Genomic DNA, 14,835 nt, shown 5'->3' on the forward strand with positions numbered 1-14,835 from the left:
GAAAGGTACATAAAGATGCATAGAAAAATATAATGATAGATATAATATTATCTATTTTTAATATATTAAAAAGATATATTACCTTTGAAGATTAATATCGTATTTATACATGAAGTGAAAATATATCATAAAATATATTGTAACATTGATATAAAATGTTATCTATATTTTAATAAAAAAATAGCAATGCTTATCTGTAGCTTAGAATTACTCGACTGATATTATTTCTGTGTCATTATTTCATTTGACTTCTACAAAAAAGTAAAATTCATCGCATATATATAAATATAAAAAAAATATATTATTACATTATTTTTATAGATAAATTAAAGAGTGTTATAGTTTTAAAATGTTTCTAAAATATAAATGTCCTATTGCTAATGTCTAATTCATACTTTGTTAATTTTTATTTCTACAATGTTTCCGTAATGTTGCATTGCAATTTGTAATATTGCAACATTGTTGCAAAGTAGCTGTAATAGTATGGTGTAAGGATGTTATAACATTATATGCTTATTTTCCAATATATATTAATAAACTTATAAAATTTAAAAAATTAATTTATTAATTTATTATTAATTTATTATTAATTGACTTATAATAACGTTATTAATAGAAATAAGTTTTTAAATAGAACGCACACACGAAAATATTGAAATTATATTTTTGCGTAATATAGATGATATTTCGAACACTCCTGGAATAACAGAGACAAAATATTATCTACCATTGATGTTAAGTTTTATCGTTATAGTTACTATAATCTGCGTCTACTACTTTTATTGTTGTAAGTATATTTGATGTAGATATCGACTTGAATTGTAGATTATACATATATATCTGGTATAATATCTAAAAATTTACTGAAGATAGTAATTTACTTATATAAAACTAAACGAATAAATTTACTAAAAAACACTAGATTTTATAATACATATTATTACATAATTAAGTCGAAATTTTATAACAGTATATCATCAACGCAGAGATAATAATAAACAATTTTTGTCTTCAACAATGACCGATGTAGAATTGGCGATTCTACATGAAGTATCTTACCGAAACACTCAATTCAATATGATTTACAATCCTATGTTACATTGTAATTCAGATGAATGTGCGATAACTAAAGTCGGACGTAAACAAATTACATTTACAAAACTTCTTGGTAGCGGCGCATTCGGAATGCTAAAAATTAATTTTTTCAAGCAACGTTTCAAATTAATTTCTGGATCAAAACAAATATATATTTTCTAATAAAGATATAAATTACGTGAAATTTTATAATAGATTATAAGTAATATAAAATTTTGTCAAACAATTTTTAAAGATTTTAATTCTTTTTGGAATAACGCCAAGTAATTCCGTAGAGAAAAATAAATTACAACGGAATGCAGCTAATAAGACGTCATGGCCAGAGTCCGGATCTTGGTGTCGTTTTCCCCACTCCAAGTGCATGCTAGCGGCCGACGCCGCGAAAAGCAGTATCGTCTATACCGGTCTAATGATGGTAGCAAAGAGGACACCGTCGCGTAGAAAAAAAATATATATATATTAACATAGAATATATGTTTACTTAATATTATACATAATATATAAAATAATATAATAAAATAATATATATGTATATATTATATAAAATATAAAATAATATAATAAATTATTATATCTTCTTTTTCTACGCGAAGGTGCCCTCTTTGCTATCATCACTAGACCGGCTTAAACGGTACTGCTTTTCGCGACGTTCGGCCGCTAGCATGCACATGGAGTGAGAAAAACGGCATCAAGATCCGGTTTCTGAGTCATGGGAACACATGATCAGATTGATCATTCGAAGTCAGTTACTATTATGATCGCTAGCCAAAACACGCTACCGCGTTACTTATCGTTTGATTCAAACTGCATTATATGAATATCACAAAAAATTATGTACAAAGAGTGGATTTATATACCAATTTTTACTCACCAATAATGGATTTTGAAGAGCATACGTAGTAATACAATTGAATGTAGTAACACAATCGTACGAACGAATTGTCATAATTACATATTTAATAAAACATATAGCAAATATTGAAGTGAATTCGATTACACGCTGCGTGTGCTTGAATATGGCTGAAAATGTTACAAGATCTATAATTCTATAACTTCTTTGATCGTTTGTAATTTGATTGTGGTTATCTTTTTATTGACTACTTTTCTACTATAATATTAATGAAAAAGGAAAGATAATAATAATTATATTCCTGTATTCGCGAGACAATCCAATGAATATGTACCATTTTGCATTGTCATTTGTTCTCCTAAAAAAAGAAATAGAAATTATTTACTTACTAAGAATTCTCTAATTTAATCTTAAGATATATACTGTGATCGTGACCATAAAGAGAAATCTAAAAACATAATATTAGAAGATAATAACTTGCAATTCGTAAAAACTGAGTTTTAAGAAATTTATCGAAAATATATGTATATATGTGAATGTGTAATATCAATTCGATTAACACATCAGAATTAGTAGAGTGAGAAAAACAATTAATTGAGGATTGAACGGAAACCGATTGAGTGCAAACGTTTACGAAAAATGCAAATTATGTTTGGAACAATTTTACGTGTATTATTGAAAGGTTTAGTACTGACAAAGGCAACTATCACGTTTATGCCGACAGATTATACCACTTCAAACAGCCTCCAGAAAGAAAGTGTTTCCATGTGTCCAAATTTAAATTTCACGCAGGTGAGGGATATTTTTCGCTTGATTAAGAAACAATTGAATGTTATTGCAGTTAGTAGTGTAACTAAAAATGAATGATAATAAATTATATATTCTATCTATATAATAAGATAAGATAAAATAAAACAATTCAATATAAAAGAAAAAAGTATGTACGATGTTGTAAAAAAAAGATGGATAAAGTTTCGAAATTTTCTTTACAAATGGATGTTATATACTATATTAAATTTAATTAAAACGGTATTTTAAAATTCGACTGTATTATTTTCTCTCTCTCTCTCTCTCTCTCTCTCTCTCTCTCTCTCTCTCTATATATATATATATATATATATATATATATATATAGAGAGAGAGAGAGAGAGAGAGAGAGAGAGTATCATCGTATGTATATATTAATGTAACAGATAGTAGACAGAAAATTTCATTAATTTTAAAAATTGTTATTTTTAGAAATAATAATTATATATATATATATATATATATATATATATATATATATATAAGTATATATATAATTATTATTTCTAAAAATAACAATTTTTAAAATTAATGAAATTTTCTGTCTACTATCTGTTACATTAATATATACATACGATGATACTTCAATAGATTTTTATGTCATTTTTCTTCAATTTCTCAAATTTCTTTATCTTTCTAGATATTCATTATCTTTCTATTTATGATATTTATAATATTCATTGATATATAGTAAGCTTTATACTAATGTAGATTTTATTTTATGAAATTAATTTAGAAAGTTAGCATTATTTCTTTGTGTTAAGGATAATTATATAACGGCACAGAGCTACTAAATATCGAGATAGAAAATCTGTCTAATAAAGAAACCATTCATCAAGCATTCTTCAAGTATCTATTAACGCTAATATTTCGATCGACAATATATTCAATAACAATCACTAGAATTTATATTAATTTTCATTGTACATATATCCATTTATATACAATTATATCCACATATTTTTATCGAGGTATTATCGGCTTATACTATCAGTTTATACTATCATTTCCAGGATCTGTTTGTGTTAAAAATATAACGACATTCGAGAAAAAACTTGACAAGGTTATAAATAAAAGACTTTATATAATTCGGTGACTAATATTTAATAATTGTAAAGAAACAATATTTTTAACCTTTTTATTCTTGGAGTACAAACATTAATAAAACTTTAGTAATATCGGCAAATTTTTGAAAAGAAATTTGAGTTACGGTAAAATTGAGAAGAGTTAACTAATCTATCGTGAGAAAGAATCAAATCGTTAGACAAAATTGTTTTAATAATTGCAAAGAGCTACACTTTCGCTTGTAGTACTTACTAAAAGCTGTTATGAATCTTCATTGACTCTTGTTAACCTATATTGATTGATTTTCTTTTTCATATGAGTTATATTTGATATACAAGATGTCTTTAAAAAAAATAAAAAATAGATTTTACAATATGAATAAAACTACATCGCATTTAATATATATCATTTAGGAATGGTATATATCAAATCAGTATTATTAAGCAAACAAAAAACGAATGGCAATTTTTCGTTTAATTTTATAATTTATATAATTTAACATTAAAAGCACCAGAAACAACCGCTTCAACGATATTCACTTAATTTTTTTCGTATGTTATACTTTATGAAGGATATTTCAATGTCCGAGAAAAGTGATCATCATATACTAAATTTCAAATCTGACCGGAGTCATTCTGATAGTACTGCGAGAAACGAGCGAGAAGTCGAAGAAGTTACACTTGCAAATATTTCTATCATCCCAGAATCTATCGGTAAGATGCAAAAAAAATGCATAAAACATTAATAACAAAATCTATGACGAAAAAGTGTAAATATAATTTAAATTCAAGAGAGAGTGGAAATCAAATCTAAAAATATCTTCTAATAGTGAGAAGAATATAAATTCTATTCCGTCCAAAAAAGAAATAGAAAAGCATAATATAAATATAACAGTGTACATAAAAATTGTCATAATTTAAGGTAAATTCAATTTTATTAATTTGATACTCTGTTTTAAAGCAGTCACAAATATTATACTTCTGATTTCTTAAGCTATAGGAATTTATCGAAAAATACTTGTCACCTTATTAAAAGTTATTTATTCGTTTTTGCCATGAATAAACGATTACTTTTTTAAATCTTAAATGACGCAAAAAATTCTTATATTATTTTTTTAAAGGTCAATACTGTGCTAATTTCCGTATTTTGTAGTTTACATTTATTTTTTGTCTTTCCTTTATTTTCACATTATATTGTATTTTTCTGATTTACTGAGATAATCCACTTAATCTTAAATATAATTATGTTAATATGTACGATCTTAAAATCTCTAGAAAGCAGTTTGAGCAAGCCAACGTCTCTCAGAGCATTTGTACAATTCGACAGTCAATTTACAGAAAAAGTAAACGACATTTTTGTGACATTGAGGTAAGGAATCTAAATTCTCAGTTTGTATTCTTTCATTTTTCTCTCTTTTTCTTAAATTCAACGACATAAATATATAAAATTGTTAATTCTGTTATAATTTTGTTAAATATAAAATGGCTAAAATTTTATTTTTTTTACAGATGGAAACAACCTGAATTTACCGATGAAATAATACAAGGATACACAGTGCAATGTTTTTTCGAGGACATAAAAGAGATTCAAACCTGCGACGATGAAAATATCACAACTAAAAAATTGGAGCACACGGTGCACAATCTAATATCTAACACGACATATTATTTTCGAGTACGTGCGCATACTAAAATTGTTGCTGGTCCTTACACGGATTTAATCAATGTGTCGACTACACATGAAAATCCAATACCTAAATTATTACTCACATCGAAAAAAGGTATAGAGATATTGGACGTGGATTTAAACATTACTAATTTCATAGTAATATCAGAGTACGTATACTGATAAAAAAAATAATTATAATTATCGTAAATTATTTTTAACACTAACTATAAAGTTAAAGTTATTATTATTATGCTCAAGTTTATTATTATCAATATTATAGTAGTAATAACTATAAAATTAGAAATCTCAACTATAAATTTTTACTATACAATAGATCATTTTTTTCAGATCAATAATAGAATATAGCTCCTTTTTTTCAGACCAGCAAGACCAGATGTCGCTTATTCGATACAAGAACATAGAATTTATTGGATAACGAATGACCTAATGACATTGAAGATTAATGAAAATAATATCACAAAAATAGCTAGCTTTGATAGTAGATTAGTTTTGTATGCATATCATCTCTGCATTGACTGGGTAGCAAGAAATCTATATTTCGAGTTTAAAGAGTCAAGCTACTATAATTTTAAAGCTCAGGCTAATATTATAGTAAAGCTCGACTTAACAATGTGGGAAAATGGCATAATTAAATTTGATGAGATTTTCAAATCAAAAATTTCTAATTACGGTTTAAATGTATTACCGTCTATGGGGTACGTTTTTTACCGTTCACCTGAAAAAATAATTTTCCATTAAAGATTTATGCAAATTTGTAATTTTTCTATAATTTTACGTGGTTTTATAATTAAGATCATAAGTAAAAAGAAGTATAAGTTATTATATAATTATAAGAATTTCGAATTTTTACAACATACAAGTTTCTGTTTTTGTTAAAATAATGTTTTATAATGAATAAAATAATTATATATTTTTTAGAATTTTACATTGGATATTATACAATCAGACGAGTCATGTATTTGAGATGATGCAATATGATCTCGATGGAAAAAATGAGCAAATTGTTCAAATAAATTCATCCATTTGCTCATTTCGTCTTCTTACGACATTTACTGGTTATAGAATTGATAACACGAATAATAAGGAGCCGTTAATTTACTGGTATAATGATGATCACATATCTGTGACAGACATTAACGTTTCTAAGTGCAATACGATTTTACACAAGGAAAACATAAGTGATAACATGCATTTCCTATCTATGACGATTGACAAAAGAAACATTTACATAGTAACTTATTCTAATTTAGCAACTTCGGATACCGTCTACGTTTTGAGAAAGAAATATGCAAGCCTCAAGATCGTCTCAAATGCATACAAATATGTTGAAAAGATAACAAGCTTAGATGGAAATATGTTTTATAAAATTCACGCTTTTGATAAATCTTTACAACCATATCCTCCAATGAGATGCCTGACACCTGACGAAAAAGTTTACAATTTTGAGAATGTGAATGCAACGGCAAACAGCATCGTTGTGAATCTTCCGGAGCCGATTGTAAAGAGTGGATGCAAAAAATATAATTTACCAACTACTATATATACTATCTCCGTAAGCTGTTTAGACAACAACCTCAACAAGTCTGAAAAATTCAATGTGCTGCGATATGTGACGTGCGAGCGATATTACGAGATTCAGAACTTAACATCCTTTGCAGAGTACAAGTTGAAGTTTACTTTAAGTAATTTTTACTTTGATCAATTATCAATAAATCCATTCGATTCGAATGTGATACCAATAAAAACTAAGTCGGGTAAGCTTAATGCACCAGAAAACATAAGTGTTCTAGCTTTGACGCCTACTGTAGCAGTAGTTCATTGGATGCCACCCAAGGAAATGAACTGCGTGGCTGTGACCTACGAAGTGCATTGGAAGTCAGTTACATTAGTGAACGGCACGCAACAAGAGGGCAAACAATTTATCAATGTGCCGAAACGTACCGCAGACGGCAGATTTTTCACAAAGATTAACTTGTCGCTACCAGTACAAGATTACTCGATATACGTGCGTGTGTATCCAATTAATTTCAGCGATTTCTACAACGAGAGTTTAAGCAAGATCGTTCACATATACTCAGAACCAAACAATATTACTTTGAGCGAGGTCGACATAAATAGCATGGACATTTCATGGATCCCAAACATTAATCTGACGATCTCTCCTACACTAGAGTACAAAGATATTGCAGCAGAAAAGTGGCAAACAATGAATTATATTAAAATAAATTATAACGAAGAAATACTATACCATATCGGAAATTTACAATCGGGAATTTTATACAAGTTTCGCTTGATATTGAGATATCCCGAATATGATGAAAATTTTACATGGCCGGCTGATGAAAGATTTATATTTTCAACACTTGGTAAGCAAACGAAGATACCCATACAGTACAATAAGATTGCATGGATATATTGAAGAATAATTTCATTGAAACATCGCAATATTGCAAATCGATTGTGAAAATTTACTGAGTTATTGTTATAAGATTGTGATGAAGTTAAGATGTCCGCTTTTTGCAATGAAATATTGTAGCAATATTACAGTGTAATATATTGGAAAGGATGCAATGTTATTGCAACCATTTAATAATATTACGTATAAAATATTTTTGTTTTTGATGGATGAATATCTTGGAAACATTTAATTAAATTAAAAAGCTTAATATAAATAGAAGTTTGCAATATCTAAGATAATCATATCTAAGATAATATATTGCAAAATTGTATTTAAACATAATCATATAACATAAAATATTATATTTTTATACAAAAGTACTTTAAACTTTTACTTACGAATCACTTTTTTTATTTTAAATGTTTTTTATACTCTTATAATGGAGAATACATATATATATATATATATATATATATATATATATAAACATTATAGTTATAGAATTAATTAAACATTACAAATTATATATTTTTTTTTAATTTTAAAGATCCGTTATAATTATATATATTTGCATGTGAAAAGTACATAAATATGCATAGAAAAATATAATGATAGATATAATAATAGTATCTATTCTTAATATAATAAAAAGATATATTATCTTTGAAGATTAATATCATATTCGTACATATAGGTATCGAAGTGAAAATATATCATAAAATATATTGTAACATTGATATAAAATATTAGCTATATTCTAATAAAGAAATAGCAATACTTATTTTTATCTTAGAATTATATTTACTCGACTGATATTATTACTGTGCCATTATTTCATTTGACTTCTGCAAAAAAGTAAAATTCATCGCATATATACAAATATAAAAAAATATATTATTACATTATTTTTATAGATAAATTAAAGAGGGTTATAGTTTTAAAACTTTATTACAAAATTTAAAAAAATTAAATTTTGTAATAAAGTTATAAGCAAAAATAAATTTCTAAAAACATACACACACGAAGATATTAAAATTATATTTTTGCTTAATATAGATATTCCAAGCACTGCTGGAATAGCGAAAGAATATTACTTATTATTGATGTTAAGTTTTATCGTTATAGTTACTATAATCTGCGTCTGCTACCTTTATCGTTGTAAGTATATTTGATGTAGATATCGACTTGAATTGTAGATTATACATATGTATATATCTGATATAATATCTTCAGTAAACATTTACTGAAAATAGTAATTTACTTATATAAAACTAAACGAATAAATTTATTAAAAAACAGCAGATTTTATAATACATATTATAACATAATTAATTCGAAATTTTATAACAGTGTATCGTCAACGCAGAGATAATAATGAACAATTTTTGTCTTCAACAATGACCGATATGGAATTGGCGATTCTACATGAACCTTACCAATACGCTCAATTCAATACGATTTACAATCCTATGTTACATTGTAATCCGGATGAATGTGCGATAACTAAAATCGCACGTAAACAAATTACAATTACAAAACGTATTGGTAGCGGCGCATTCGGAATGGTAAAAATTAATTTTTTCAAGCAATGTTTCAAATTAATTTCTGGATCAACAAAACAGATATGTATTTTCTAATAAAGATATAAATTACAAAAATTTTTATAATAGATTATAAGTAATGTAAAATTTAAATGAGACAACAAACATGCACTTTATTTTACATTTTGTTGGATTATTTAATATAAAGTAAAATATAATATTATTTGACATTAAACTACACATTTTCTAATGAAGTACGTACATAAATTTGTGTGAAATATTTCGCAGGTGTATCAAGGAAAGGTGAAGAACTTAGAAAGATCGGGCACAGAGATATCCGTTGCAATAAAAACGCTTCGGAAAGATGCTTCTTCCCATGAGAAAAAGAATTTGTTAAAGGAAGCCGAGCTTATGAATCTTATTCGACACAAACATATATTAAGATTGTTGGCCATTTGTTTAGATGGGGATTCTCCTTTACTAGTGTTGGAATTGATGGAAACTGGTGATCTGTTAAAATATTTGAGAGATTGTCGAAATTTGCAAGCGTCAGATTCGTCTGCTTTGCGTTTGCAGGATTTGCTCGCCATGTGCGAAGATGTTACGCGAGGTTGTTGCTACTTGGAAGAGTTGCGTTTCGTACATAGAGATCTAGCGTGTCGCAATTGTTTAGTATCTTCGAGAAATCGCGAAAATCGTGTCATCAAAATTGGAGATTTTGGACTATCTAGAGATATCTACAAAAATGATTATTATCGCGTGGTAAATACAATTATGAAAAAAATTTAATGACTAAAAAATGAATTCTTTCGAAAATACTTTCCATTTTTTTATCATAATAGTATCGTGCATTGTTTCTTTAAGTAATATAGAATATAAATAGTTTTTATTTATATAAACAAGAGATAAAAATGAACGTTTTTTCATTTTACACATATTCTAAAAATGAACAACTTGAATCAGAAAATTAAATCATGTTTTAGAAAGGAGAACGTTATTTTCCTATTCGCTGGATGGCACCCGAATCTTTGATGATTGAAATATTTACTTCTCAAAGCGATGTTTGGTCATTTGGGGTATTAATGTGGGAAATTACATCGTTGGGTGAGAAACCTTATATTGACAAGACTGATAAAGAAGTGATAGATTATGTACGTGCTGGAGGCAGGTTGCCGATGACTCTTAACTGTCCGTCACCATTGTACCAGTTGATGCTACGTTGCTGGAGTACAGCGGATGCTAGACCAAATTTCGAGTTTTGTCTGAAAAATATTATAGCATTAAGAGAGAACATGGAAGATGCCTTACTGAGTCCAGTCGATATTATTTAGCCGATATAATTAAATTAATGTTTATTTTCTTTTCCGAACGATTCAATAAATGTAGGAAAAATAATTCTAGAATATTTCTAAATTGATTCTGTTATTTTTAGGTTTAATCTTAATATTAGATTTATCAATGAAGATAAAAGAAATTTTTTAATCTTATCTTCCATAAAACTTTGATTATTAAAAAATATCACACCGTTTTCGAGTAATTGTAAACAACGTAATATAATGATATATCTAATTTGTGTTTTTGAGTAATGGAGCGAAACCTAATAATTGCGATTATATATATATGTATAAACTATATTTTTTTTAACATGGAAATATAATTAATTTTCGACATTATATATAACCGATAATTACAAATTGATTGTAAAATTTATGAGTGAAAGAGGAAACGCGAGTAATATCCTCTATAATTAGTTGTGAATATATAAATATAATAATATAATTATTTTTGAATTTATAACAGTTATCATGTATGAATTTTTACATCATTCGGAATAAGTATATATTTATATTTTATCTTTATTTTTAATGATTTACTATATATTTAAATTATATTGATGATTACAAAAGTATGCAGTTGTAAAAATGAACTATACTTATTGCTCTATCTTGACTATATTTAATAAAGCTGTATAATATTTACACACTGTATAATATTTACACACAATTACGGTCTATCATTTCGAAAGATCACCAAATACTGACAACGTTTTATAGATATGTATGATATTATGCATTATAAATAATATTAAATAACATATGAGATTATATAAACCATTTCATAATCGATGCACAGATACAACGATGCAGTAATCGTTATCTGGCGAGCACATTTTCTCGAATAATTCTACTAATAATCATAAATCCACAAGTTATAAATCTTAAGTAAAAATAAAGATGGATATAATTATTGCGCGGAAATCACAAATATTTAAATATTTTAAATAATACTACATATTAAATGAAATAGGAGTACCGCTCATCAGATTCCACGCCTTATTGGCTGTTATTTGTCAATTTCTAATTATCTTTAATTATAGAATTATGTAACACATTGCACATGACGAGCGCTAAATTATCGAGTCGAAATTGAAAATCGCTGTTGTGAGTACTGTTGTGGAAATTCAAGTTAGTTTATCAATGAAAAAGTTTGACTAGTTAAGATTAAGCTACATTCACAAAAATTTATTGGCACATATATGAAAAAAGAATTCTACATATATTCTCCTATATTCTAATATATTTCATTTTTTCATAATACAATATTAACATTGCACTTTTAATCTTATAATATCTACAATATCTACAATATGTACAATATCACAATATCCTCATAGAAAAAAAGTTAAAAAATTATTTATGTATAATTTTAAAATACGTATATTACAAATCCTAAATTTTATTGTACACACTACCAATCAGAAAGTACTTCGTGCATAATAGCGATATCAGTTGGATAATTTTTTGACTAGTTTTCAGTTGGTGCGTAATGAGTGCCTTCGAAATGAGAAAAGTATTGTCCTATCTCTACATTATTTATCCATTTTGGTGGACAACTTGATCTAGTATCTAAAATAAAAAAAATATATTTTATATATTTATGCGCATGCATAAAGAGATGATAAATGATATAAAATATATATAATTTATATGATTTATAAGAGAGAATGCTACTAATATCTTATACATACCTTGTGGTGCATAACATACTATATTATTTTCCGCAAGAATTATATAGTGCGGTTGATAGATAAATCTGGAATTGCCTGATTTGTAAGTATAACATTTGCAAAAGCACAGATGTGGAGCTACAGATTTTTTTTGTACGAACGCAGCTTTACATTTGTAATTCCATCCAATTATCACACCAGTATGAGGATTACATTTCTCAGTCGTTGGTAAATTATGATTTCGGTGAATGCGTTACGATCATACCAATAGTATGTTTAATTTTTTTCTTTATTTCCGGTTTACTCCTCACGATGTTAAATCTATCCTGTATATAACAGATATCGTAATAATGAAATTTAAATAATACTTCTTGTCAAGTGTTTTTGAAAATAATTACTGTAATGTGATTTAAATTATATAAATAGTTATCACTATATATTAATATCTGAACTACTCATATACATATACATATAGATGTATATGTACATATATATTATAGTATATTATATGCAATGATGATATATTATATACACTACCTTTATTGAATTTGTAATATTTCGATATTCATAATCGATATCTATATCTATATCTTCAATATCACTTCTTAAACATCGTGATAAGAAACTCATCAACAAGGGGTAAATCGCTGATCAAAATTATGTACACTAATGCCTACTAATGCCCAATTCCTGGGCATTACTGCTAAATTTTTAAAATTTAATAATTTAAATTTTAATAAATTTAAAATTATTATTTGGAAGAAAAGACTTAATAATACTTTCATAACGTCCAATAATGCCCAAGTAATGCCCAGTAATGCCTCAAATCTGTACACCGCAATGCCCTCAGCGGTTTACCCCTCGCTCATCAAGTTATTGACTTTCCAATTGTGAAGCATATCACAATGATTATTTTTCAATTCACAGAAACGCGAAAGTTTGAACATCATCTTTTGTATTTGCTGGAAAACGATAGACACATAAACAAGATTTCAATTATAGAAAAGAAAATGAAAAGAACTTTACTTATTGCTTATAAAATATTGATTCGTTGACTAACGTATTATTTACAAGAGTTATAATTGATCGTTATCCTCATGAATTATTTCTTATTAAAATTAGTAAAGAAAACTATATATAAAAAATTGCTTACCGATATATCATATAATGGATCCATTGGATGCATAATGCAACAACCCATTGAACATGTGCAATCGTAGAATTAATCGTAATATAAGAGATTTTATATAATTCATCAAGTTTGATTCATGAAGTTGAATTCATGAAGTTACAGGTATATATCAGATGATCTTTCTCTCTCCCGAAATTTTAATAAATTAATAATAAATTAATCTCTTTAATGAAATACATGCCATTTTAATGATTTTATTATACAAATACCACAAAAACAAAATATGACGAAAAAAATTCTCTCTCTCTTTCTCTTCTCGATATCTTTATTAAAATTTTCTAAATTATAAATTTCTATCTTCATCTTTTTACTGAGAGGATTTTTTTAGTAATACCTTTTTTAATTTGGAATATAATTTCCTAGACATGTTTAATTTGTTGTTAATTCTCTTAAACACGTGCACAAAATTCACAAAGATATTTTGATACTCTCAAGTTGTCACGATTGTAGAATAATTATTATTTTCTCGCATAAGGGCTTAATTTGAAAATGTAACTTTGATTACGATTAAATATTGTATACGAATTGTATACAATAATTAATATAATTGTAATTAATGTAATTAATATAATTGTTATAATTGTTAATAAATTATTGTAATCTTTTATTTAATATTTTTATTGTATGATTCTTCTTTATATGATTTTTATTGAATGATTCTTCTTTATATTTGATATTTAATGTCGAACGAAATATATAAACATGACTTTTCAAAAGTATTAATACACTCGTTTATCTCAAATATTACGTCATTACAAAATTAAGATAATTTTGTAGCAATGAGGTTGAAACGCAATGACGTTGATAAACGTGATATAAGTGTACCTATTATTGTCGCGACGAAATTTGGTTTTATATGTATAATGTATTTATTGAAAATATCTAATATCGACAACACTATAATAAATATAAATACGCTATATAAATATTTTGTTTCACACATAATGCATACAGTAATTGATATTTTCCAATTAAATAATGATAGCTTGAAAGTATATTTTTATAAAAAAAATTTATTTTTCTCATCTATTTTAATAGATAAAAATTATGTCATTTATTTTATTGAATTGTTCTTAAAATTGTACGGAAGTTCTTGAATTATATTTAAAATTACAATATTTAGGATCAGGATATTATCTAGGACCAAAACGATCACGAAGGACTGGATGGTCCATCATTAACTAGATTGAA

General features: G+C 26.3%; 1 protein-coding gene and 1 pseudogene across 4 annotated transcripts in view; one reads left to right on the top strand and one right to left on the bottom strand.

Moving 5' to 3' along the window:
• LOC145964813 (proto-oncogene tyrosine-protein kinase ROS-like) overlaps window positions 1-11,301 on the top strand; it is a 54,646-nt gene extending 43,345 nt beyond the window's left edge. For 2 of the 4 annotated variants that reach the window (XM_083087964.1, XM_083087963.1), the window contains 9 exons: window positions 4,389-4,530; window positions 5,092-5,185; window positions 5,326-5,652; window positions 5,866-6,201; window positions 6,425-7,872; window positions 8,961-9,062; window positions 9,255-9,469; window positions 9,734-10,207; window positions 10,429-11,301. In XM_083087964.1, the coding sequence (XP_082944090.1) occupies window positions 4,389-4,530; window positions 5,092-5,185; window positions 5,326-5,652; window positions 5,866-6,201; window positions 6,425-7,872; window positions 8,961-9,062; window positions 9,255-9,469; window positions 9,734-10,207; window positions 10,429-10,776 (3,486 nt within the window). In that variant the 3' untranslated portion in view covers window positions 10,777-11,301. Of the gene's footprint in view, window positions 1-1,778; window positions 2,738-4,388; window positions 4,531-5,091; window positions 5,186-5,325; window positions 5,653-5,865; window positions 6,202-6,424; window positions 7,873-8,960; window positions 9,063-9,254; window positions 9,470-9,733; window positions 10,208-10,428 lie in introns of those variants that run through there. The other 2 variants (XM_083087965.1, XM_083087962.1) reach the window with 2 other exon arrangements.
• Window positions 11,302-12,193: 892 nt separating this feature from the next.
• LOC145965637 (F-box only protein 21-like) lies at window positions 12,194-13,638 on the bottom strand (annotated as a pseudogene).
• Window positions 13,639-14,835: the final 1,197 nt, after the last annotated feature.

This window comes from Camponotus vicinus, unplaced genomic scaffold, assembly GCF_025532165.1.
Source record: "Camponotus vicinus isolate PSW18456_S1 unplaced genomic scaffold, iyCamVici1.0 SCAF_14, whole genome shotgun sequence".
In the NCBI taxonomy this organism is placed as follows: domain Eukaryota; kingdom Metazoa; phylum Arthropoda; class Insecta; order Hymenoptera; family Formicidae; genus Camponotus; species Camponotus vicinus.